Source organism: Xenopus tropicalis, chromosome 1 (assembly GCF_000004195.4).
Source record: "Xenopus tropicalis strain Nigerian chromosome 1, UCB_Xtro_10.0, whole genome shotgun sequence".
In the NCBI taxonomy this organism is placed as follows: Eukaryota; Metazoa; Chordata; class Amphibia; order Anura; family Pipidae; genus Xenopus; species Xenopus tropicalis.
Genome location: NC_030677.2, coordinates 49,075,612 through 49,103,187, shown reverse-complemented (window position 1 = coordinate 49,103,187; position 27,576 = coordinate 49,075,612). Strand labels below are relative to the sequence as shown.

General features: G+C 37.5%; 1 protein-coding gene across 1 annotated transcript in view; it reads left to right on the top strand.

Moving 5' to 3' along the window:
- Positions 1–27,576, top strand: part of galntl6 (polypeptide N-acetylgalactosaminyltransferase like 6) — a 520,631-nt gene that overhangs the window by 378,678 nt on the left and 114,377 nt on the right. Inside the window, exons 5-6 of the mRNA XM_031895455.1 lie at positions 3,377–3,562; positions 5,565–5,748. Of these exons, the coding sequence (XP_031751315.1) occupies positions 3,377–3,562; positions 5,565–5,748 (370 nt within the window). The remainder of the gene's footprint in view (positions 1–3,376; positions 3,563–5,564; positions 5,749–27,576) is intronic.

The following is a 27,576-nucleotide window of genomic DNA, read 5'->3' as shown; positions in this document are numbered from 1 at the left end:
ATATAACTAATCTTAACTAAATCTATAAGGACATTTCTATGTTTAATATTTAGTATGGTTCATTTATAATAAACATACCTATTGTGACAGTGCCTGTTGTTGTGCTTGAAGTCTGAACTTTTAGTTACCCATAAAAGTGGATGTTGTGTGGGCCCCAAACAGACATTCCTACTTATGACATTCAGTGCATCCAATATTCAGTTTGGGTATTGTAATATAAGTCAACCAACCAATAGCAACCAACCATACCTTTATTTTTTAATAAAATGCTACCTGTCAATTGGTTCCAGTTAGAGGAATTGATTTTGCAACTGAAGCTTGGGTCTTGTGTTACCAAAAAAAAATTGACTCCATTAGCAACAACCAGCTCTCAACTTTTACTGGTCCAGTACTTGTTTTATTTAGGGATGCACCGAACCAACTTTTTTGGGCCGAACCCACCCTGAAGAATTTGGCTGAATCCCGAACCGAATCCTAATTAACATGTGCTAATTAGGATGGGAAGGGGTTAAAAAAAATTTCCCTGACCATTTGACCCTTTCTGAATGCTAATTAACATATGCTAATTTGGATTCGGATTCGGTTCAGCCAGGACCGTGGATTCGGCCAAAACTGAATCCTTCAAAAAAAGCCTGGATTTGGCCCGAATCCTCAACCGAATCTGGAATTCGGTGCATCCCTATTTTTATTATCATATATTATGGACTCCTGAACAAGGGCCAGTATACCTGCAAAACCCCCTAGTAATCAAGAGCTATTGTAAGGATATTTATTTTTTCCTTAAACCTCTCCCTCTTTTTTATAACTCATGATTTGAGGACATTTTGAATCTGCAAGTTAGTCATGGTATAATTAGTATCATTATTATCACAAGGAAATATTCTTATCTAAAGAAAGTTAACATTTTAGCATTAAAATTTGTAAATTAGAGTAACAAGTAGTGCTATTATATACAGTATGCTTGTCTATTCACCTGTTTGTGAAAATCCCAAGCCAACTGCTGACCTGCTATATCTATGGTACATCAGATTTGTGATTCATTGCTCTATCTAATCTATGGTGTGAGGGAACTAATAATATATTTGCTCTTTGAATCACAAATTGGGCTGTCTCTTATTTTTACTGACAGGAATGCTGACTTCTTTATATCTAAGGTGCTCTGTTTATTGCTTAGCATAAAATTTAAATACTGAAGACTCCCTAAGGCCTGCCCTGCCAAAAGTAAAATTTATGTAATATTATGGATTATAAATGTAGCCATCATACTACAGTGTTTTATAGTCGCATAGAGCTGGCCTGAGTAAAATTCATTTGTAATAAATGACTTTAAAGTGTTGTCTCCAAGAGATTTAAAGGCCATTGCATCCCATTTCACTAGATATTTTGCATGTCACATTATAATTTCCTTTGGAGAATTTCTTTGAAAATGATAGCGAGGGACAATACTTCATTTCACAACTTAAGAGGCACGACAGTTTGAGAAGATATGCACCCTGCAGACTGTTTGAATATGTACCATAACTGGAACTGATGAAGAATGGTCTATGTGAATATTAGGCATTTGGGAGACTATTAATATTACAGGAGGATGTCCCTAGTCTCCCTATCAGAGAGCAATAAAACACAATTGCAGTAAGAACTTAAATTCATTGGTATTTAATTTTCCTCTAATTTATCTTGCAAGAAAAGGAAAGATGTAGATAGCTTTTGGTAAAAATTGAATTATGGCCAGCAAAATCAATCTGTGAAGTCAGCAAACTATCTATGTATCTATCTATCTATCTATCTATCTATCTCAATATCTATCTGTGTATCTATGTATCTATGTATCTATCTATCTATCATCTATCTATCTATCTATCATCTATCTATCTATCTATCTATCTATCTATCATCTATATACAGTATCTATCTACAGTATCTATCTATCTATCTATCTATCTATCTATCTATCTATCTATCTATCTCTCTCTCTCTCTCTCTCTCTCTCTCTCTCTCAATATCTATCTATCTATCTATCTATCTATCTATCTATCTACCATCTATCTATCTATCTATCTATCTATCTATCTATCTATCTATCTATTATCTCTCTATCTATCATATATCCATCTGTCTATTTTTTTTTATCTCCGTACAGAATCTATTTATTATCTCTGTGTTTAAGACATATATCATTCTAGAAAATCCTTTTCCATCCACTGTCAACAGAAATTCTGAAAAATAGAAATATAATTGAACTAGGTAGTGAAAAGTTGGATACATTTTTAATTAGTGAATATGCCAGCACCCATGTTATTGCTTAGCTTTCCTGTTTAGATTTCTTGTTATTGTCTTTCTCAAGCTATTAGTACAGAACTATCTCTTATTGGTCTCTAGAGAGTCAAGACAAGACAAATATACTGTATGTGGAATTGGTCAACAAAAACATTGATCTATTGACTGTTCATTACTTGACGAATCAAATAAGGGCTTAAGTTGTTTATTGATTAAGGCGGGACACAAAAAGTTTGTTCTTGAACCTACATACACACATACATACACTCATCAAACATGTGCTTGTTGAGTCTGGCTTTTTAAAATATCTTTTTTAAAAAGCATTAAGAAGGCAAAATGTTAAAGTAACAAATACTGAGTTTACAAGACATTTCTACTTTTTTATGGCTGCTTTGTGCTCGCAGCCAATAGGTAAAATTTTATGACTCTGCCATTAAATAAATATTATACATCTTTTTAAATTATTGAAAGGAAACATTCAGCCTTAAGTGAGTGATAAATTAAGACTAAAATGCATTTTAGAGTCACTTTTAAATAATAATGTGTGAGATTAGGGTATAAACTCAGAGATTATTTCTCTCTCTTGACATTTTATCTTAATTAAGAAAGCAACTTGCAATGTGGGAAAGTTATATTTTGTATTGCTTATAAATATACATTTCTTGCATTCACCCTGAAAGCCCTTACATCTGTGTTGTGACTGGTATTTTGTTCTTAGAAACAATAATCATGCTGATTTTACATTTCATTTAAATTTATTATTGACAGGTTCCAGGGTGATTAATCTGACTATACAAAAGTCAAAGAAACCATTTGGATTGGATACTGCTTGGAGGGCAGTACGCCAAAGATTCCGCTGGGTGTTTGGCTTTGGGCATCACAAAAAGCTGATGAACATATTTCTGTTGTTTTGGCTCTAACGACACTGTACATTAAGCAACTGTAGCTGCCAACATCAACACTTTTACAGCAGATTTGAATTATTTAATTCAAATTCAAATTGTGTGTATGGGTAAATACTGTCTGAAAGATAATTGCTGTGCAATTTACATTACCTACATGTGTATGTATGAAATATTCTTTTTTTTTCTCTTTCTAGAACACTTAAGGGAAAAATTAGAAGAATACATGGCCTATTATCCCAAGGTTAGAATTGTGCGGACCAAAAAACGTGAGGGGCTGATCCGAACACGTCTTCTGGGAGCATCTATGGCAAAAGGAGAGGTGTTAACGTTTTTAGACTCCCATTGTGAAGTTAATGTGAATTGGCTTCCTCCCTTACTTAGTAAGTAGACAGAATATGTTCCTACAAATGTGAACAAACAGTTAATTTGTTTTACTTGTATAGATTAAAAAAAATCCATTCATTTAGTTTTAACTCTGTTGCTATACTAAAAACTGCTAAATATGCTGTATTTTCTAGGCTTGGACAATCACCTTATGTATATTCTATAAAAAGCATCTTTATGTAATAAGTGGTTTTAAGTTTGTGACTTGCTAGTAACCAATAGCAACCAATCAGCTGGTAGAATTGACAAGGCAGCTGTTGGTTGCTATGTGTTACTAGATGTGGACAGAGTTTTTTTCCATTGGAATCTTAATTTATGGGCTTCTTAGAGCACAGAGATCTGAAGCTGCTCCAGTAAATACAATGCAGTCTGCATTCAGCAGTGGAAAGGGGGAGTGGATGGCAGAGGATACAGGCTGCAATGACAACCTGTCCTTATTGCCTGCCCTCCCCAGCAGATGGTAAGGACGAGGCTTGCCTGTACCCCCTAATGCTGTGCTATGCACCTTACAACAGGTTTTTTATCCAGTGTGAGGTGAACAGTCCAACCATTACCCTAGAAAGAAGTGTTGATTAGACATAATGCTATTAACTACTAGTTTTGACTGGTGTGGCCTGTGTCTATTAAGCTATACCCGCTGCTGGTCTCTTGTGACAGGGTTATGACACTACTTGAAGGCTATAAAAGGTATGACAATGGAGGCTTCAAAATCAGAGCTTAAAAACATTCTCTTCCTTGATGAAATCTATCTTACCACTTATTATTATTAAATATTATTTATTACAGTATGTAAAATAATCTGAATACATTCCCCCCACATAGAATTTGCATTGAGGCTACAGCAACAGGTTGTAGTTGGAGTGAAGGAAGGGGGTTTGTTTATACAGAGGCCCTCTGTGTACTTTTGATTTGTTTTGATTGTTGTCATTGGCAACAAGAATTAGAATGTGACTTCGATTTTAGTTTCAGACTTTTGTTTTAGTGACAGAAATAACAGAAACCATAGATATATTTCTTAATAAAAACTCTAGTCAAAAAGTAAGTTCAGTACAAGCCCTAATCATTAACAAACCTATGTTCGAATGTTGAGTATAATGTGCAAATGAAAAAAGGTTAAGTGTACCGCCCCTTTAACTACCTTGTGGCACATTTTTTAAACTGTACTAGTTCTGTAACATGTCAGTTAAGTTATAATATCAAAAATAGTTATAACATGTCTTCCTCCATTCTGGTTAAAACACTACAGTGGTTAAAAAATCGTGAAATGTCTGAGTTCCCTCCAATATTACATTTTTCTTTGTGTTACATGACACATTTCATACTCTCAGAATTACTCAATTACTCGTACAGTTCTGTTTTGCTTATGATGTTTAAATGTAACTAGAATACTTGCTCCCTGCCCCCCCAATGTTCAAAAAGGCCCATACTATAAAACACAGTTTTAAAGCTGTCAGAGTATGTAGGTATCAGTCCTTTAACAAATATTTATATGGCAAAACTAACGAAATACCCATCTTTACAGTGGCAAGCAGATTTTACTTGTTTTTTATTTATTTTTTTTTATGCTCCGACTTAACATTCAGACACATTCCGGGGAAGATAATTGTGCTATGCAGTATTCTTCAAGTACTGTTTCTCGAGCCTTTAGACATTTTTTGCTTTTCTTTTCAAGTGACAGATTGAGGACAGCTTGTAGCAGCTGAATGACAGAGATATAGATGACTGGGCTTTTGTAGCTCTCACTGGAATGCAGTTTCCCTAAAAACTATAATTGTTTCTAATCACTGTCCAGCTGAATGAAAACGAGTATTAGAGAGCAGTCTGATGCTGATTTAAAAAAAGGTGGAGGGGGGGGGTGAGATGCGCCAAGGGAGATGCAACTGGTAAAAAAAGACAATTTCCTTCATTCCTATGAGATCTTTTGGAGTCACGTCGCGGTAATATGATGGATGGCTTGACTAAACATGTCTTCCTATATTTTGTGCTTCCATTTTTCAGATCAGATTGCTCTGAACCACAAAACAATTGTGTGTCCCATGATAGATGTCATTGACCACAATCACTTTGGGTATGAAGCACAGGCAGGGGATGCCATGAGAGGAGCTTTTGACTGGGAAATGTACTACAAACGTATCCCTATACCTCCAGAGCTTCAAAGAACTGATCCCAGCGAGCCTTTTGAGTAAGTAGAATAAAAGAAAAGAAAGTGTGTGACTGAAATACATAGAAATTATCTTTAAAACGTTACCAGCTCTAACACATATCTTTCTGCATAAATTTAGCCAGCACAATTGTTTTCCCTCTGCTTTTGCTTCTCCAATTAATTTCTGTTGTTTGTTCTGTTTTATTGGTTTTCACTTCCTTTGTTAAAGTTATGAGTAGAGGATAAAACTTACTATTACATAATTTAGTCTTTCATAAGGCACTAACTATTATCTGCTTATAAAAGGGGGTCTTGAAGGAGGAGTGGCACATTATGGGTTGGATATGCAGGATTTAAATTGTATCCTAAAACTCCTTGTTTTATCACTAAGGCCTTCTGAATATCATAATCCCTTGCTTATTATCTACCTTGTTTGTATGTTTATGCTCTGTCCTGGCCAGGTTGTATGATTGCTGTGAAATATATATATATATATATATATATATATATAGGTAGGAAACCCCATGAATGAATAACAGAAAATAAAAATATCAAGTTAATTTATGATGGAAATTAACACAGTTGTTGTTGCTGAGCTTGTGCATTTTTTGGTGCATGTTCATTTATAAAGCTTAGTTATTGCAGATGATGGGTTATTAAAATAGTCCTGCACAGTCTGAGCATCTCTAAGCTTAATATATTAGGGTACCGCAAGCACTAACTGTAATCTTTAAATGGGGATCCAAAAACTACTAAAATTCCATCATATGGGGTATAGATAGAAAGAGGATGAGCTGCTTTTTAATAGACTTAGACAGACCATGTAATAACTCTCCCAAGGATGTCTTTGGCAGTCATGCCCAGAAGGGTTACATGATATTTCCTTGCTTTGTGCTTTTTAAAAAGAATCAATAAAGTGTAAATATCCAAACCAATCCCTGCCCAAGTAAAAAATTCCCCAAAGTGGTCCTCCAGTAATGAAACCAAACAAGAAAACGTCAGCACTGAAGGCTACTGTATGTTATGGAAATATGTGGGAAAAATGAAAAAAGTTGCAGAGATTTGCCATAGACTGGTATTGGGTTAAAATGTCCAACAGTGTGATTTTTTTTTTTCTTGAATTCTCGTAAGCTGGATATATGATTGACCAAGTCAGTTGCTTATTGGCAAACCAATGACCTGCCCAACCAATATCTAGCTATGGATTGGCCAGATATTTATCAGGTTGGTTTAGATAGCTTATTGCTATAATGCTCTCCCTATTGGCCCAAATAAGCCCCAATTTTCATGTGATCGCTAAAGGTAAAAGGTCCTTGAGACTCCATGAGAAATATGTGATAGTAATAAATAGTTTTTGGTTCACAGTTCTACATTTGTATGCTCTACACACCGTTGCTTTGTAAGCCTATGACTTGTGTCCATGGTGACATGATTAAATGTAGATTTGAGCATTATACAAGAATGGGGAATGCTGGGGGCCAAAACAGTCTGATCAGCTTGGTTTGGTTAAAGTAGTATTCAAGTAGAACTACTTGAATAAGACCAGCTTTAGAATATGGAGCAGACTTTTTACCTCTGGAGAAGAAAGCCAAAAGGGAAATGAGGCGTTGTGTTGGTAAGTGAGCCAAATTGTAAAAGTTGTGAAAAAAGTAGTGAAATGTTTAAGAGTGTCAGGAAAAAAGGTAAAAAAAAATGCGACCTAATGCGACAGCTAGTAAACAGTATTCTGCTGTTATAAAATCTCTTATTCAGAATGCTCAGGACCTAGGGTTTACTGGATAAGGGGTCTTTCCATAGTTCTGTAACTTAAACATTAATTAAACTCAATAGGATTGTGGGGAAGAGAATCCAGGGTTGTTAGGATCTTAGCTGAGGATTGGCTACCCAGATTAGGAGAAAGGTTAATATTTAAGAGTAAGGAGAGCCCTACCATGCCAACTTTTTCACTATCAAGGCACTGAAACGATGGGCTGATCACCCCTTTGGTTGTGGGTATTGTATGCTGGTTATGCACTTATCATGCCTTGTGCTACTTCATACTATAATTTACAATTTCTGCTTTCATTTGTGTGTCTGTAAATTTTTTGTTAATGGTATGTCACATCGCTTGGCGGTTATTTAATTATGGTACAGGATACCATGATTCACTTTACATGCCCACGTCTGCTGCCATGGCTACATTGGGATATGTGAAAGTTTTGTTATGGCATGGCAAAGACAGGTTATCATAATTATATATCAATAAAGCTGTGGCTGACCTCCAAACTTTCAAAAGGACATCTGATTTCAGTGTCTTCATTACAGTTACTTTATACCACCTAGTTTTGGCTAGTTAAGAGTTATTAACCTACAGAGCACCTGTCTCCCCGCAGTCCTTATATCTTAGTTGGGATCAGGTACAAGGTACTGTGATATTATTACAGAGAAAAAAAAAGTTTCTAAAATGTGAATTTTTTATAAATGAAATTTATAGTTGATAGCCTTCCCATAATTTAGAGTTTTTGGAATAACATTTTTCTGGATAATAGATCCCATACCTGTACTTATTACTTATCACATGTTTAGCCTAGTTTCCTCAATTAGAAGAGTGACATTTGTATACTTGCTTGCTTAAATTATTTACCTGGATGCTGGCAACCACATTGCTGCTGATTTTATTCTTAATTTAAAGCAGAAATTTTTGTTAAGCAACTACTATTGATTATCTGTTCAAAAGTCTGCCAGTGTGCATTTAAATTGTAAATGCTTAAACATAGCACTGTTAATATCTTTAACTAAGAGTTTGTTTTCATGTCAATACATTTAGTTAACGTCACATATATAGTTAAGTTTTTACACCGTGCCAAATGCCTCTGAGCTTCATTGGCTGTGTGTGCTTAAATGCACCCCCAAGACACTGTACTTTTGCTGTCTTTGATTAAACCCCTTTGTGGATGACATATTTGACAAGTAGCTGAATAAAGCACCGTACTCAAAGTTCTCAGAGTTTGGATACTTGTTCTTTCTGTCAAGGATTTAGAGACTATGACAATTTTTTCTTCACTAAGAATGTAGAAAGGTCTCCATAAAATTGTATCGATGCACTTTATAAATAGATGGTAAAAGATACAATAAAGCTATATAAATATTGTATCAGGGTTGCCACAAACTAGTTATATATATATTATATATATATTTATATATATATATATATATATATATATATATATATATAATGCTTTTATTATGTAATTTTATTTTCATTTCTGGCAATAGGATCCCTAAAAAAATAATGTAGGAAATTTAATGTAGGAATAATAATGTAGGAGTTTAATTATTATGTTGGGTTGAAAACCCCAACATACTGTTCTTCGACTTTGGTTTATTCTTCCGCTTCTACTTCTTATTATTCTTAAGAATAAGCACTTTTTTTCTAAACGCTACTCCTCCTACAGTTTTAGGGGTACAACACCCAAACTCTCCACACTTATTCGCCCTATAGCGGAGCAGGTTGCTTGTGCTTTTCTAAGCGATCCGGCCCCTGTCTTTCTGTGGCGCCGCTCCGAACCCCCCAATTTTTCCATTGACTTTGACAGGGAAGATTTTCAAACTGCTGCCACTCTTACAGCTTTGAAGCTACACCCCCCAAACTTGAATAACATAATAATAGGGTCTTCCCGAATGAAACAGCGACATTTGTTGGATGACTCCAAAGTGGGAGGGGCCAACAACAGCCAATCAAATTTCACCTATTGACTTTATGGGAAATTGAAACGGCTGCCAATCTTACAGCTTTGAGGCTGCACTCCCCAAACTTGAATCACATAGTCATGGGGTCAGCCTGAATGAAAATATGATGATTGCTGGATGCCCAAAAGTGGGTGGAGCTGTGAACAGCCAATCAGATTTTACCAATTAATTTGGAGGAAATCCAACCTGCTGCCATTCTCACAGTATTAACCCCAGGGTCGCCAAACTTTTCACAGTTGCCCACTAGAGTACTGCAGTTTAACTTTTGAAAAGTGGGTGGAGCCACCATCAGGCAATCAAATTTCACCTATTGATTTTTATTGGTTTGATGCCAGAGTTCCCAAACTTTGCACAGTCAGTCACTGGGTGACTACATATTCAAGTTTTTTGGGGTTTTTTTTTAAACTGAATCACATGGGGTCAGCCTGAATGAAAATATGATGATTGTTGGATGCCCAAAAGTGGGCGGAGCTGTGAACAGCCAATCAGATTTTACCTATTGACTTGGCGGAAATCCAACCTGCTCCCTTTCTCACAGTAATTACCCCAGGGTCCCCAAACTTTGCAGGGTTAGGCACCAGGCAACTGCGGTTCAAGTTTAGAAAAAGTGGGCAGAGCCATTAACAGCCAATCAATGATTTTTCTCAGGAATTCTTCCTGAAAGCAACTTTATAGATTGAATCTTATTAGCAGTGGTATGGTCTGAACATGCATTAACAGAAAACAACAGTTATGGTTATTTAATATACAGTTGTTTACACTGATATTTTAAATCTTTATAAAGCCAATGAAACTAGAAGAAGAATCAATTGTATTTTCTGTATTGAGAGCACTGTTGATTAATATATTACAGTACAAGGTATAAGGCCTGGGTAGTTACTGTATGTTGTGTAGAAATGTTGTATGTTTTTTTTTGGGGTTTTTTTATATTCTATTTCTCTGGAATTATTTTGTGTGTAGATGATTATTTTTATTTATTTTTTTGGCAGTATTGAGCAATTAGATATCTGACTAGGGGGTTCCATTAAGATATTAAATAATGATGGGGAGAGAGGTCAACCCTGACGAGTACCTCTAGAAAGATCAAAAGTATCGGATTGTTCTCCAGCTGCTACTATTCTTCCTTTAGCTTCAGAACAGATCTGTTTTAGTAAGGAGATAAACATTTAAAACCAACATTTAATTGAATATTTCTAGGAAATATTATCAAAGGCTTTTTCTGCATCTAGGCTCAGTAATGAACATGGAACTCCAGCATTCTTTGCATTGAGATTACATTCAAAATAGTTTGAATATTTTTCACTCCTGACGTATTTTTCAAAAATCCATTCTGCTGTGGATAAATAGCTTTGGGCAATATATTCAATAATCTATCCGCAATTATTTTCATTAATATGTTAAACTCTAAGTTTATCAAAGAGGTGGGTCTGTAAGAAGCTGGATCAAAAAGTCTTTCCCTTCTTTAGGAATTAATTTTATATTTGAAATAAAACTTGTCAGCAACTTTTTCTCTGTGCTATAAATTTAATTATATAAGTTTGGGGCAAAAACCATTGACACCAATATGGACAGACTGAGAGCTTTGCATCTGGCTTGGGAGCTTAGTCAGCCCCCACCTGAAGCCTTTTCATTGGATTAGTACAACCATGTACCACTTGCCAAAATCTTCCTGGTTTAAACTACAACTCCCATTTTGCCATAAAAAACTCCATGCCATGAAGAGATTGGTCTTATGGGAAATGAGTTGTAGACTAGGCAGCAATAGACTGGTTTGGAAGATTACTGTTCCTGTATATAAATTCTGCCAGGGAACTCGCATCAGTTACCCAAATATTTTTACATTAAGGGGCATATTTATTATGCTGTGTAAAACTAATTCGCCGAAAAAACGGAGTAAAAAGCTGTGTAAAATAAATGGAAAAGATCGCCATCTGAACGCCGGATATTATGATGTTATTTTCCATAAATTCCGGTGATAGAAAAAACGCGTAAAATTACGCAGACGCGTGTGTTTTATCTAGCGATTTTATTCTGTTTATTTAACCTATATATCATCATTTTGATCAACTAATAATGGAAGAAGAACGTAGAACTTCTATAGATAATAACAGCTTTCCACCTGAGTGTGGAACTAATGATGAGCATTTATTAGAAGAAGCACTAGATTCCCGGTGCCCTATATGCCTGGAAACATTTGATGATGTTTCCTACATTGAACCTTGTAAGCACAAGTTTTGCTTCTTGTGCATAGAAACCTGGATACAGGTAAATTGTTCCTGCCCTTTGTGCAGACAGCATGTTAGAAATGTTGTAATGTGTGAGCCAGACGGTAGGTATGGGAATGTTCCCTTGACTGTCGACATGGCCAATGATGAAGTCCCCTTGCCTGCTGTAGAAGAGAATCCTGCAGTAGGGGAGATTTTGAACAGTGTTCAAGAGGCCCCCTTGCCTGAGGTTGGAGATGGACCTGCTATCAACTTGGCACTTCTTGAAGAAGGACTTGCTAGGAATTCTACATCTGAGACCAATAAAAATCGTAGTTGGAGGTTTAAATGTAGATCCACATTGATCTTCGGAGCTTGCTCTGTAATAACACTTATTGCAGTGGCAGTCGGTTTTTCTGTTATGCATGTTTTCTGAACTGTATATGAATAACAAATAAAAGCTTTTTATTCCATTACATTTATTTATTGTGTGTTCAGGTTTTTGTGTCACTTATGTAAATAATGTACTTATGTACAAGATTCCTCTCTATCATTAGGATGATAATATACCTTATTGTCTACTAATAAGGTATACTAATACTAATAACCCAACAGCACGTTACAAAGGAGGTGCAGGTCATAACCCTCCACTGTTAATGTGCAGCTGTACTATCATTTTGTGTGTTAATACAGTATATGTAAAGATATTTGGGTAACTGATGCGACTTCCCTAGAGGAATTTATATACAGGAACAGTATCTGGTCTATTGCTGCTTAGTTTACTACTACTCATTTCCCATAAGACCAACCTCTTCACTGCATGGACTTTCCTGGCAAGATGGGAGTTGTAGTTTAAACCAGGAAGATTTTGGCAAGTGGTACATGGTTGTACTAATCCACTGAAAGGGCTTCAGGTGGGGACTGACTAAGCTCCCAAGCCAGATGCAAAGCTTTAAGTCTCTCCTTATTGGTGTCAATGGTTGGTGCAAAAAAGAGCAGTATGTGTGCAAGTTGCTTCAGTATTTAAAAATAAAGTAACAGAAGAAGTTATAATGAAAAAAGTAAATAGAGACTCTCTCGTATAAGAAACCTCAGTCCAGATCACAGGCGAAGCCATGTTTACATTGCTTTACCTCAATGGTTTTGCCCCAAACTTATATAATTAAATTTATAACCAGGAGAAAAAATTGCTAACAAGTTTTATTTCAAATATAAAATGAATTCCTAAAGAAGGGAAAAACCTTTCTGATCCAGCTTCTTACAGACCCATCTCTTTGATAAACATAGATTTTAAAATATTAACAAAAACATTTGCGGATAGATTATATATGTTATATTATTATACGATGGTCTGGCTTTATTACCCGATCAGTTAGATACCATACAGACTGGTAGCATAGGGCAAAATTAAGGTATCATTAGAGTGGTTTAAGAACAAAAATGTCATTGTCCCACAGTGGCCAAATCAAAGTCTTGATCTTAAAGGAACAGTAACACTAAAAAATAAAAATGTTTTAAAATAATTAAAATATAATGTACTGTTGCCCTGCACTGGTAAAAATTGTGTGTTTGCTTCAGAAAGACTACTATAGTTTATATAAATAAGCTGCTGTGTAGCCATGGGGGCAGCCATTTAAATTGAAAAAAGGAGAAAAGGCACAGATTACATAAGAAGATACCAGATAAACTGTGTAGAATACAATGGGAATCTGCTACTTATCTGTTATCTGCTTAGTAACCTGTGCCTTTTCTCCTTTTTTCAATTTAAATGGCTGCCCCCATGGCTACACAGCAGGGAATTTATATAAACTGCAGTAGTGTTTATGAAGAAAACACACAACTTTTACCAGTGCAGAGCAATAGTATATAATATATTAATTATTTTTATACACTTTAATTTTTTGGTGTTACTGTTCCTTTAAAGTTAAACTGTACCCCCAGAACAAATACTTAACCAACAGACAGTTTATATTATGTTAAGTGACCTATAAAAAATCTCACCAAACTGAAATATACTGTATATCAGTAAATATTGCCCTTTTACATCCTTTCCCTTGATCCATCATTAAGTGATGGGCTGTGTGCTCCCTCAGAGATCACATGACCAATAATAATGCATATTTTTATAGAGACCTACCGTGTTTGCGGGTATAATTTTTCCTTTAATCTAGCTTCAGTAAAATGAGAGAATCAGCCACTAACTTTTGAAAGGTATCTTTATTCCTAATACCCATGGGTTGACCACTGCACACTAATCATTTTTAGAGATGTAGCGAACCTCACAAAAAAAGTTTGCGAACCCGTTCGCGAACTTCCGCCAAAAAGTGCGAACTTTTGCAAACCCCATAGACTTCAATGGGAAGGCGAACTTTAAAACCTAGAAAAGCCATTTCTGGCCAGAAAACTGATTTTAAAGTTGTTTAAAGGGTGCCACGACCTGGACAGTGGCATGCAGGAGGGGGATCAAGGGCAAAAATTTCTCTGAAAAATACGTTGTTGACACAGCGTTGCGTTTTGTGCTGTAAAGGGCAGAAATCACACTACATTTCTAAACTTGTGTAATAAACTGCTTTAAAACATCCAGCGTCTACATGCCAATCAAGTCGTGTAAAGGTTACAGCCGGTTCACACGCAAAGACAAAACGCCGCAGTAGTGGATACGGAATATATTATTGCTGGTGGAAAAACATCGCTCAGGTGATTTTATTGCAATGCAATGTCACTACTATGTGTAACGTGTTTGGTGCACTACTATGAATAACAGCAAACAGCACTGGACACTTAAAATTAATAATAAAAAAAAAGTGATCTCTGGTTGGTGCTGGGGGTGAACTACTATGAGCAGCACACTAGTCCCCAACACAGCTAGACTAATAGCACTGGGCTCTATAAATTACAGTAGCAAAGTAAAAAAACACAAATAAAAAAAAATGATGTTTATGTGTGGTTGGTGCTTAGTGCACTACTATGAGCAGCACACCTGTCTCCAACACACACAGACAGAGCTGCAGTACACAATGAAAAGAAGAGTAACAGTAATCAGAAAATAAAAGCAGTCCTTACAAGGACTATTGGGTTACAGCAGATGATCAGTAGGACAGCTGCCCCCGCAGCTGCTACATACAGAGCAGTAGAAAGTAGATTACTAGTCAGCAAAGCTACCTAAACTGTCCCTCAAATCCCTGCACAGCTCTCTCCCTATGCTAACTCATCAAGCACACACAGGCAGAATGTAAAATGGCTGCTGGGCTTCGGTATATATATGGAAGGGAGTGGTCCGGGGGTGGTCCAGGAGGGAGAGCTGCTTGATTGGCTGCCATGTATCTGCTGGCTCTAGGGTGAGAGGTCAAAATTTGGCTCCAGCTAAGGCGAACCCAAAATTGCAAACATCACTAAAAGTTTGCGAACTTGCGAACTTGCGAACTTGCGAACACCCGATTTTCGTGCGAATTAGTTCTCCGGCGAACAGTTCGCTACATCTCTAATCATTTTACACTGCTGCCAATCTTACAGCTTTGAGGCTGCACATCCCAAACTTGAATCACATACTCATGGGGTCAGCCTAAATGAAAATATGATGATTGTTGGATGCCCCAAAGTGGGCGGAGCTGTGAACAATCAGATTTTACCTATTGACTTGGTCGAAATATAACCTGCTGCCATTCTCACAGTAATAACACCGGGGTCCCCAACATTTGCAGGGTTAGGCACCAGGTAACTGCAATTCGAGGTTAGAAAAAGTAGGCGGAGCCACCAACAGCCAATCAGATTTTACCTATTGACTTTCAATGGGGAAATTCAACTGGGGTCCCCAAACTTTTTACAGTTGGTCACTAGGGGACTGCAGTTTTAGTTTTGAAAAAGTGGGTGGAGCCATCAACAGCCAATCAGATTTCACTTATTGAATTTTATTGGTTTGATGCCAGGGTTCCCAAACTTTGCACAGTCAGTCACTGGGTGACTTCATACTCAAGGTTAGAAAAAGTGGGCGGGGCCACCAAAAGCCAATCACATTTCTTTCATTCTTTTCAGTGGGGAAATTTTAGCTGCTGCCATTCTCACATGTTTAATGTCAGGGTCCCCAAACTTTGCACAGTTTGTCACTGGGTGACTATGTTCCAAGTTTAGAAAAGTGGGCCAACAACAGCCAATCAGATTTCACCTATAGACTTCATACGTTTAAATTTAAACTGCTGCCATTCTTGAAATATTAATACTAAGGTCCCCAAACTTTGCAGAGCTAGTCACCAGGTAAGTGCGGTTCAGTGGTAGAAAAAGTGGGTGGAGCCACCAACATCCAATCAGATTTGAACTATTGATTTTCAATGGTAAAATTCAGCCTGCTGCCAGTCTCACAGTATTAACACCAGGGTCACTAGGGGACTGCATTTTTAGGTTTTAAAAAGTGGGTGGAGCCACCAACAGCCAATCAGACTTCACCTATTGAATTTTTTTGGTTTAAATTTAAATGCTGCCTTTCTCACACTATTTATGTCAGGGTTCCCAAACTTTGCACAGTCAGTCACTGGATGACTACATATTCAAGGTTAGACAAGTGGGCGGAGACACTAACAGCCAATCCATTTCCACCCATTAAATTTCATTGGTATATATTTAAACTGATGCCATTATTTCAGCATTAATTCTAGGGTTGTTAGGGTTGTTAGTCACTGGGTATTTGCAGTTCAAAGTTAGAAAAATGTGGATGGAGCCACCAACAGCCAATCACATTTCACCTATTTACTTTCAATGGTGAAGTGTAAAGTCCCCAAACTTTGCAAAGTTGGTCACTGGGGGACTCCAGTTCAAAAATAGGAAAAGTGGGTTGGGCCACTAACAGCCAATCAAATTTCATCCATTGAATTTTATTGGTTTAAATTTAAAATGCTGCCTTTCTCACTTTCTCTATTTATGCCAGGGTGCCCACTGTCACTAGAAAAAGCAGCACACCCACCAACCACCAATCACAATTTACCTATTGACTTTAATGGTTTAAATTTAAACTGCTGCCGTTCTCTAACTATTAATCTTAGGGTCCCTACCTAGAGTTAGTCATTGGGTTACTGCAGTTCCAGGTTAGAAAAAGTGGGAGGAGCCACCAACCGCCAATCAGATGTCACTCGTTGACTTTCAGTGGGGAAATTTAAATTGCTGCCATTCAGACACTATTAAAACCAGGCCCCCCAAACTTTGCACAGTGGTGTTTACTATATAACTGTGGTCCAAGGTTAGAAAAAGTGGGCGGAGCCAACAACAGATTAGATTTCACGTTTTTCAACCCAACATGAAGTTTGTTCTTAAACTTCCCTTTCTAGTTATAATTATAGCAGTTTATAGTATGGTGTGGTATTTGGTTTTAACCTATGAACCCATTAACATTTCTATTCCTGAATTGGGATGTTATTAATATTACAGTTTAGATATGATTTTATTTCTGAAATCATTAATTTACATTCTGTTGACATGAAGGGATTCAGGACTTTTTTTAGAGTTTAGTTCATACACATAATGTATTTTCCTGGATTTGATATTTTTGTCAGAAAAAATTCAGGACAAATTTTTCTTACGTCAGACAATTTTTTCGTGTACAAATTTTTTTTACACGCAACTTTTTTTTCTCTCTTTCTTTCTTAAAGTCAATGGGCATTTTTCATGGAAAATTTTTTGTCACAGTGAAATTTGGATGCAGTTTCCTCAAAAAAAGAACCAATATCAAAATGTGGAATTTCACTACAAATCCATGCCTGGCAAAAAATCTGCTCATCACTAGTTTGCAATTTTCCATTACTTTGGAAGTGGACTTGAAACAGGGTCACCAGGCCACCCTTTGGGGTGCAAAAACCTATTTTTTTAAATGTGACTGTACTCCCATATCACAGAGATGCTCAGTGCCTCTGACATAGTTAGAAGACTTTGCAAGCTAGGTATAATGTGTGTTGCAGCAATAACACAGAAATTCATTAAATAAGCAAATAAAATATATTAGTACTCTAGCTTTTGTGTAGTCATATAAACGATGAACACAGGTTACCTGCTTCCTACAATATGGTACTAAAATATGTCAATAAAATATTGATTTGCAGTCTTTTATCTGGCAAAAGAAATGTTAAAAGAATGTAGATTTTCTGTGCATTCATTTGAGAGCTTAAATAAAACCAGGCAGCAAAAGAAGTCTTCAAATAAAAAGAAATATCATTATTATTCATTTAATGCACATGTTGTGAATTCTATAGGCAGCTGGTTAAAACTGTTGGTTAGAAAACAAGAATGTGCTTAAGAAGCTTGAAGTCAAGTCCTGCTTATTTAAGCATTTTGAACGCTCACCAGATTTTTGCATTAGGCAAAATTCCCTCTGCCCTGGGAGTGCTGTGTCCTAAAACAACCTAAGCTTATGGGTTTAAAGATGTAAACTTGTCTGCTTAAATTAGATTTTAATCATGACTTTGCTTAAACTTTGATTGGGGATCTGAGCATGTAAGATAATAACAAGATATAATATGTTGTTCAATGTTTAGACAGCAAGACATTCTAAGTTATATATTTAGCTGGTACAGCTCCAGATCCTACAGGCCAGTCTCCAAAGTGATTTCATAGACTGCGCAAGAGAAAACAGGAGAATATATATATATGTGTGTGTACAGTCAATTTACAGTTTACCAGTTTACAAGTAGATACAAGTGTGGTACATTAAATAGTGCCCTTTTGTTTGAAATGGATCCTCCGCATACATGCACCTGTTCATCACCAAAAACATCCCACGTTTTAAAGCCAGCAATATTCTCACAGGTGTCCCCTCCCTCAACCAGTGCATCAGTTTACGGGGCACATTTATCAAAGTAAGATTGAGTCCGAATACAATTTTTTTAAATTTTTTTCTAATTTATAGAACTTTGCATATTTTCTGCATTTTTTTTCGTTAATTTGCGCTACTTTTTCGTACTTTGCGACAAAACTTACGTGACAAAATCGTATTTGTCACGCTGAGTACAAAGGTTTCGGATTCATTCAAGCTGCGGTATTGTGACTTTCCTTGGGCCGGGTTGGAGCTGCAGAGTGCCATTGAGCCCTATGGGAGACTTTCCTTGGGCCAGGTTGGAGCTGCAGAGTGCCATTGAGCCCTATGGGAGACTTTCCTTGGGCCAGGTTGGAGCTGCAGAGTGCCATTGAGCCCTATGGGAGACTTTCCTTGGGCCGGGTTGGAGCTGCAGAGTGCCATTGAGCCCTATGGGAGACTTTCCTTGGGCCAGGTTGGAGCTGCAGAGTGCCATTGAGCCTATGGGAGACTTTCCTTGGGCCGGGTTGGAGCTGCAGAGTGCCATTGAGCCCTATGGGAGACTTTCCTTGGGCCGGGTTGGAGCTGCAGAGTGCCATTGAGCCCTATGGGAGGCTTTCCTTGGGCCGGGTTGGAGCTGCAGAGTGCCATTGAGCCCTATGGGAGACTTTCCTTGGGCCAGGTTGGAGCTGCAGAGTGCCATTGAGCCCTATGGGAGACTTTCCTTGGGCCAGGTTGGAGCTGCAGAGTGCCATTGAGCCCTATGGGAGACTTTCCTTGGGCCAGGTTGGAGCTGCAGAGTGCCATTGAGCCCTATGGGAGACTTTCCTTGGGCCGGGTTGGAGCTGCAGAGTGCCATTGAGCCCTATGGGAGACTTTCCTTGGGCCGGGTTGGAGCTGCAGAGTGCCATTGAGCCCTATGGGAGACTTTCCTTGGGCCAGGTTGGAGCTGCAGAGTGCCATTGAGTCCTATGGGAGGCTTCCAAAATCATGCACAGAAGGATCAAGGTCAGAAAGGTTTTTCGCCAATACGATATTAAAAAATTCGGAACGCCAATACGATATTATCATGACTATTACTATTTTTTCATAAGCATGTTCGTGACATTTCCGATCATCAGAAATTATTGTATCTAATCCGAATTTTACCCATTTCGGGATTCCAACTCGTACTTTGATTAATCTGCCCCTTAATGTATATTACTTTTTAAATTGTTGGCTCCACATTCTCTTCAGGCTGGTGCCATTATTTTACAACAATTAAACCCCAATTTTTCCAATCAGTGTCAATGATTGTCCAATCTCAGTGTAATAAACCATAAATTATTCAACCTATAGTATTAACTGCATAGTTAGTTAGTTTTGTTTTCTATACATCACACTTCATTTCATAAGCCAGTCTGCAGGCCCGGATTTGTGGCGAGGCCACAAAGGCCCGGGCCTAGGGCGGCAAATACACAGGGGCGGCATGCCGCCCCGCCGCAAGCAAATGTTAACATTTTGCTCCCATACGGAGCAATGGGGACATCTCCCCACTGCTCCGTATGGGAGTTCTAAGTTAGGTGCTTGCGCATGCGCATTAGCGATAGGGGTTGTTCGCGCATGCGCAAGTTAGGCGCATGCGCATTCGCGTTTACGCGGCGGGGGTGGGGGGGCGCCGAATGGGGGCGGCCTTGGGGCGCCCCAAGTAGAAATCCGGCCCTGCCAGTCTGACATAACAATGTCAGACATTCTTGCTAAATTTCTATATCAGGTGATATGTTCTATATCTCCCAACAATGCTACTGATCTGCCTGAAATGCCATCCCTTTTGGGATATACAATTTAGGACTTTCTCACCTTAATTGTGAGCACTGGAAGATGTGAATTTAGTTGTTGCTAAAAAAAAAATGGCCATTGACTTTGGCAAATTTTTGCCATTTCATGAATTTTTCAGTGAAGTGAAATGGGACAGATTTGCTTTTCACTAGTCATAAGGGAAAATGTACATGCTCACACTCTCCTTTGTGCTTAATGACAGGCTCTTGTGGCCTTTCTTCATGTAAACTGAATTGCCTTGGAAGCCAAACTACACGAGGTATAAGTCAGCACTTTGATAGGTTTTTCATCCAAATACTGCCAGGACTGTAATTATGTATAGGCACCCGAGGGCCTTTGCCCAGGGTTGCAGATTTTAGGGACGGCCCTTGGGTGCCTATATATTTGATTTTCTTTAAATAAAAAAAACATTAAAAATGCCCCTCACACTGACCTGATAGTTATTGCAGAATTTTGGAGCTGGTGGGCAGTGAGGGGGTACGCTGTGCAATGCTGTGCCATGTATGGAAGTGACGTCACATATGACTGGAAGTTATTTAATGCCTAGGGTGGCACCGGACCTAAATATAGCACTGCCCAACCCACTTTAAATATTCTAGTTTTCATGAACAAATTATCTTAGTTTTGTATGATTACCCCATTTCCAATCCATTTCCAGTCATTCTTAAGAGTCTTGGTTTTATCTGTTTAGTAAGAAGCAAAACTGCAACATTTCACTTAAAAAAACATTTTTAAAAAAATTGTGAAACTGCAGAAAAATTCACAAAATGCATTGGAGTCAATGGGCTTTCTTGCTGCGGTTTCCCTCGATGGGCTTTTCTTCATACTTCAAGTAAATTGAAGTCATTTTTTTCCTGCACCAAATGCATTAGAGTCAACTGATGTTTTTTTTCTTGCCAAATGCATTGGAGTCAATACGCCTTTTTCTGGCATTTTTTTTTCCAGCACCAAAAACCCCACAATTATTTAGTGCAGATTTGCATACAATTATGTGGGGAATAGCTCACTTAACCATAACTAAAATACAGGCATGTAGTAGATTAATTAGCCTAAGAGGAGTTGTGTCATTTTTGAAGCAACCTTCACTAACTACAGTATATAGCAGTTTTGAGGGACAGATAGTACTAACATATTCAACCAGGAGATTAGTTGAGGGTTCTCTGGCCACTGCACCCACACTCTCAGAGTTTTGTATCAGTACAATCTCACACTACGTAAGAGTGTGTAAGTGCATGTCTCAATTTCTCCTGAGATACAAATTGTGCCCAAATTCATTAGCAAATCTTTGTATCTGTGCAATAAGTTTCCAATGTTGAAATAATGCTGTAATTCTCTGGGATAATGTTGTATTGTGGATAGTAACAGTAAAAATAGATAACTATAAAAGCAAAATAGTAAGTAAGCTGTTTTGTCCTTTCTAGTTACAGCTACCTGCAACTCTCAGCATGGAACTGGAACAATTATCAATGCGCATTTACAAATCAGTCAAAAAACTTGATTAAAAAAAATCCTTTTACTCAGCTTTAGACATAAACTGAAAATTGTACTCTGTCAATCAAGCATGGGAAATGACAAGGCACGAGAAAGCATCAGTATCTGTAGGGCATTCTGTATGTACTATAAATATCTTTTATCTTTTGAGACTCCTGCTAATGTTACATTTAACCAGATTTTTTGATATATAGCATTTGTGTGGCTTAAACTGTTAACCAAAGGCAATGGATATGTATGAATTAATATTTTTATTGATACAGTGCTAATTCTACATGCACCATTCTAAAATAATATAATAGAACAATATAATAGAAAATCTGGAACTAGGGGTAGGCGGAGCATGTGCCTAGGGCACAGTGGGGGTGGGGTACAGTTCAGAGCAAAATTGTTAATCTGGCAAGAGGGAATGTGAGGAAACCAGTAAGTTAGTAATAGAGGAGGGGGCTGTGGTGGCACTAGTGGTGGGAGTTGTGGGTATTAGCAGGCACGGGGCAAGCTGGTGGGGCACTGGGCCAAGTAGTATTGCCTTGGGCTGCAATATTACTTGGCCTGCTATTTAATTAAAATAAAGATTAGGGGTATATTTATCATGCTGTGTAAAAAGTGGAGGGAAGCATTACCAGTGATGTTGCCCAGGGCAACCAATCAGCAATTGTATTTCAACAGAAAACCAAAGCAAAGCACGTTACGCGTTTTTTTCTTCCGCCGGAACTTACGGAAAATAATGGTGTAAAATCTGGCATTCGGAAGGCGATGTTCTGGGGTTTTTTTTGGCAAATTCATTTTACACAGCATAATAAAAATGCCCCTAGTGTTCAACAAAAAAAGGAAGGTGGTGGTACTTGCCCCCGTAGTGAGTTGGGTTACAGACACAAATAGGAGGATATGGCAAAAAAATGCTGTATAACATTTTATTCAAAAGTTCACAATGCATCAGATTTAGGCTGGCTCACGGGGTGTGTGGTAAAGGAGAGATCATACAATTGCATAAGTCTCTATAATTTAATTTTACTTATCACTTTTTAGAAATATCTTACAAATAGATATAAAAAGATCATGTTTTAACACCAAACATTTGTTTAACTGGTTGATGATGAAGCATTTGTATCATATTATCATTTGTATCATAATCAGCAACTCCTTCCCTCTGATGACAATGGGAGCAGCTGGAAGTATTATGGCACTGGATTATTGAATGAAAATGCAGACAGGCATATCTTTGCACATTTGTGTTCCATAACTGTAGACCATGGGCTATTTATTGCACTAAAAACTTTGGAAATCACTTACAGTACTACTATTTGTCCTAGGAAAAGTTTTGGTGATTAAGACACAAGGTACTCCTCCTCATGTGATGAAGCACAAATAACACAAATATCCTTCACACACATGGGACTAACTGAGGTACTTAGGTACAGGTATTGGACCTGCTGTCCTGAATGCTCGGGACCTGGGGTTTTTTGGATAAATGATCCAAAAAACCCTATACAAGTCCAAATGCCCTTGGTGCAGGTCAAAAAACAAAAATATAATAGAAAGAGTGCCGCATGGTTTGTCCCTGAGGAAGAGCACAGATTGTGCTCGAAACGTTGGAATTTTTTCAATAAAACCACTTTTTCTTTTGTATCAAGTCCCTGTGTGTGCGGCACTCTTTCTATTATATATATATATAAACTGATATAGTCCCAGGTACCATTATTATTCAGCCTATTTTTCTGTGTGCAATGTATAGTACATGGCTGTTGTATTAATGTATATAATGTATATATTATTAATGTATATATGATGTAGCTTTGTAATAAGAACAAAAAATGCAGGAAAAAAACAAATGCTAATTGCCAGGTGGTGTAAATGCAAATTGTCAGGTGGCGTCTTGGGCATATTCATTTCCATTAAATACTGGGTACATTTAAGTAGATAGCATTAAAAAAAAAACATACTTTCAGTCAGTGCTCGTTATTCGCTAATCACATGGGTAGCCATTAACACATTTGAGGGAGTATGAAGGATCCATAATTAGAGTGCTCGAGAGCAGTTCATTTATATACACATTACGTATTAGTATATAATTGTTTTTACATGAATGTAATCAAATTAATTGCTCCCAAGCCCTTTAATTATAGGGCAGAGAGACTTTTGAAATCTTTGTGGTGGTCACAGATGTGATTAATGAGCACTGATAAGTAGGATGGGCTCTCGGATTTATTTGTATTAAGTCTCTTACAGCTTGGATTTTAACTCTTTGTACCACAGACCACAGCTAGAGATGATACTCTACCTCAGGAGACATGGGAACTACTCGAGTATTTGCATCCATTTTGGTGAACTGAACACAACTGTAGAAGGTGCAGCACAATTGACTTAAGAGAATTGCACATTAGCATCCACAATAATGCTGAAATTGTGTGGAAAAAGTAGTGCATTGTGGTAGAAAGACATGGTGATTGCATTAGAAATTGTGCATTGCACACTGTGCCTAAGAAAGGGAATATGCCCTCTTAAGCCCTATTTTTGGTTCTATGTAAATATCCAATCAGAAAATTCAGGAGACCAATAAGAAAATAATAAGTAACACACCATATGCATTGTATGATGCCTGTCATTTAAATAGTGATGAGTGGTCACCATTTTAATAGTTACTGTTAGAAGGAGCCCCAAAACATAATGGGCTCACCCATTAGGTTTGTTGTACGTTAGAATGCAATAAGTTTATCTATGTCTATTAGGAGGCTAATGGGGAATGTTATAAATGTCATTAAAGAAAAACTATACCCCTGTAAATTGCAGTTCTCTATAGAAACATATCACACAAAACACATGTATTAGGCTAAAGCCGGATGGGGCTGATTGTCGCCTGCAGATAAACACAGGTCCAGAATCAGCCCCTTTGCTGGCATCAGCATTTCCCTGTGCCTGTACCTGAGGCTATTGTGTCAGCCTGGGTGCAGGCACTTGGAGTGGATTTTGGCGCTAAAATATGTAAGTATGCATTTTTGTGCCAAAATCTGCAAAATCCATGTGCTTGCACCCAGGCCAAAGCAATAGCTCTGAGTGTAGGCACAGGGAAAGGCTGATGTTAGTGTAAGGGCTAATTCTCAGCCTTTGTTTATCGGAAGGTTGACAATCAGCCTCCTCTGGCATTAGCCTTAACCAAAGTTTCATATAAGTAAAAAAACAACACTCCAAAAAAGGAATTCAAATCCAAAAGACAAAAAGCTACGAAAAGTAAACAATATAGTGTGTGGTATAAAGAGAGCACCCCCTAGTGATCACTGAGGGACAAAGCAGCAACAAGAAAACGTCTCAAATACCACTGAAAAATATACAAATTTCAATTCATTCAAACCATAAGTAACCCCTTACAGATATGGCCTAAAGCGTTTTGTGCTTAATCATAGGCTCCCCTCATATAAGTAAAGCCATTTAAAAAAAGTATTCAATTAGTATGTGACATTTTAAAGAGAATACATATCTGCCTTTTTGACATTAGCCCATTCAGTTGGGCTTATGTAGAAAAGGTGCATAAACACTATCTGAGCACTAAGAAATAAATATAAATGTTATTTGTTTCCCTACACTAACATACCCAACATCCCTTAGACATACAATGTAATGCAACCCCATGCTCATCATTGTTCCATTGTTTAGTTATGGATTGTGGGACTTGAAGTCCAGAGCAACTGTGCACTGTAATCCATAATGGGTGGTGCACAGTTCACAAGGGAACATAGTAAAAGGGGGATGGGGAACAGATTAATAGACTATCATGGTTTCCTATCTGTGAAATCAGGTATGTCTATGTAGAGAAAGATATATTTTTATTTGGCAGTTCAGTGTTTATTATGGAAACCTTTCGTTTAGAAAGATGACTCAATGCCTATTCAGCTGAAAAAGAAATATCTGTATGAGTAGCAAACAATTTGGGAACTATACTGGACACATTTGTTAGAACATTTGTAGCTCTGGGGTATTGTCATCTGTTGTCTTAATTTGTAAAACAGAGCTATTGAGAATAGATTTAACCATGGGTGCTATCACAGCCTCCAACACATGAAGACTCTGAGCAAACAAAACACAGCCTGTAGAAGAGAAGCGCAGGTTCATTTCTTTAAACCTAAAAAATGCTCATATTTTGCTGTTTTGAGTTTGTTAACATGGGGGCTAGAATTAAGTTTCTGTTTTTTCCTTAAAGTGCACTGTCATATTTCTTTTATCTCTAGCACTTGAAATAAAAAATGTTGTCATTATTGGTTATATATATATGTATATATATATATATATATATATAGAGAGAGAGAGAGAGAGAGAGAGAGAGAGAGTACAAAGAAACAGAATGCTGGTTACATTTTGGTTTCGGCGACTATAGTTGGTGCAACTAAGATCCCGATGGGAAATAATGAAAAATCACTCAATTACAAAATGGATTTCAACTCATATTATTCTGATGTAATAATTTAATGTGTCAGTTTAGGAGCCTTCTATGGGTTTGGAGAGATGCCGACAGAAGATCTCACAGGACTCTGCCAATTTCTCATGAGTCAGCCAGAGTAATATCCCAGTATAAGCTTTTCTCCTAACCTCAGAAAAGTCACTTTGAGGGTCATTGTATTTAAAATGTAATGAAATTAAATGATTTAGAGATTTTAAAGTTACTTGAATGCATAAAAAATGACAAAACTTTTGTATGTAATCTTATCTTTCTTTCATGTCTTAAAGGAAAATTATACCCCCAGAATGGATACTTAACCAACAGACAGTTTAAATTGTGTTAAGTGACCTATTAAAGAATTTTTACTAAACTGGAATATATATATCAGTAAATACAGGTATGGGATCCCTTATCCAGAAACCGTTATCCAGAAAACTCCATATTACGGAAAGCCTGTCTCCCATAGACTCCATTATTGATTTTTTAGTAGACTTAAGGTATAGAAATCCAAATTATGGAGCAACCCCTTATCCGTAATACCCTTGGTCCTGAGCATTCTGGATAACGGGTCCTATACTTGTATTGCCCTTTTACATTGCCCATTTAGTGATGGGCTGTGTACTCCCTCAGAAATCAGCTGGCAGGAAATAATGCAGCTCTAACTGTAACAGGAAGTAGTGTGGGAGTAAAAGGCAGAATTCTGTGGATTAATTGGCTGATGGGGCCTAGCATGTATGTGTGTGTTGGCTTGTTTGTGTGCACTGTGAATCCTATGATCCCAGTGGGTGGCCCTTAATTCTTAAAATGGCAATTTTCTATTTAGGATTATCCAATAGCACATACTACTAAAAAAGTATTTTTATAAAAATGGTTTATTTAGATGAAGCAGGGTTTAACAAATGAGTGTGTTTATACAATATATTTTTATAGAGACTTTCATTGTTTGGGGGTATAGTTTTTCTTTAATATTCACTGCTTAAAGGATGTAAACCCCCCACAAAAAATTAAGTGAACAGACTCTTTTTGAATCTTTGAATACCTGCCACTCTGGTTGTTCAAAGGTTAATAGTAAGGCTGCAGCATCCCCTTAATCACTTGGTATTCCTTCTCCTCCTGTAACCCACTCTGCCCCCAACCCCCCCCCCCACCTTAGGAATTGGCTGTTGGCTTACTGAGCATGCTCAGTCTAGCAGAGAGATGGCACTGCTGGTTTCCAAACTCTGCTCTAGCTGTGCACTCTGCTGGAGAAACATGTTTATTTGTCAGAGGGAGAAAACTGCTATTTGTTTTAGAACAATGTAATGGTGCTGGAGAATGGAGGGGATATGTCCAGTACAAATTATGCAGTTTGGGTGGGGGAGATGTGCCTAACCTTTCTACATGGTAGGAAAATGTAGGGTTTACATGTCCTTTCAATCTAG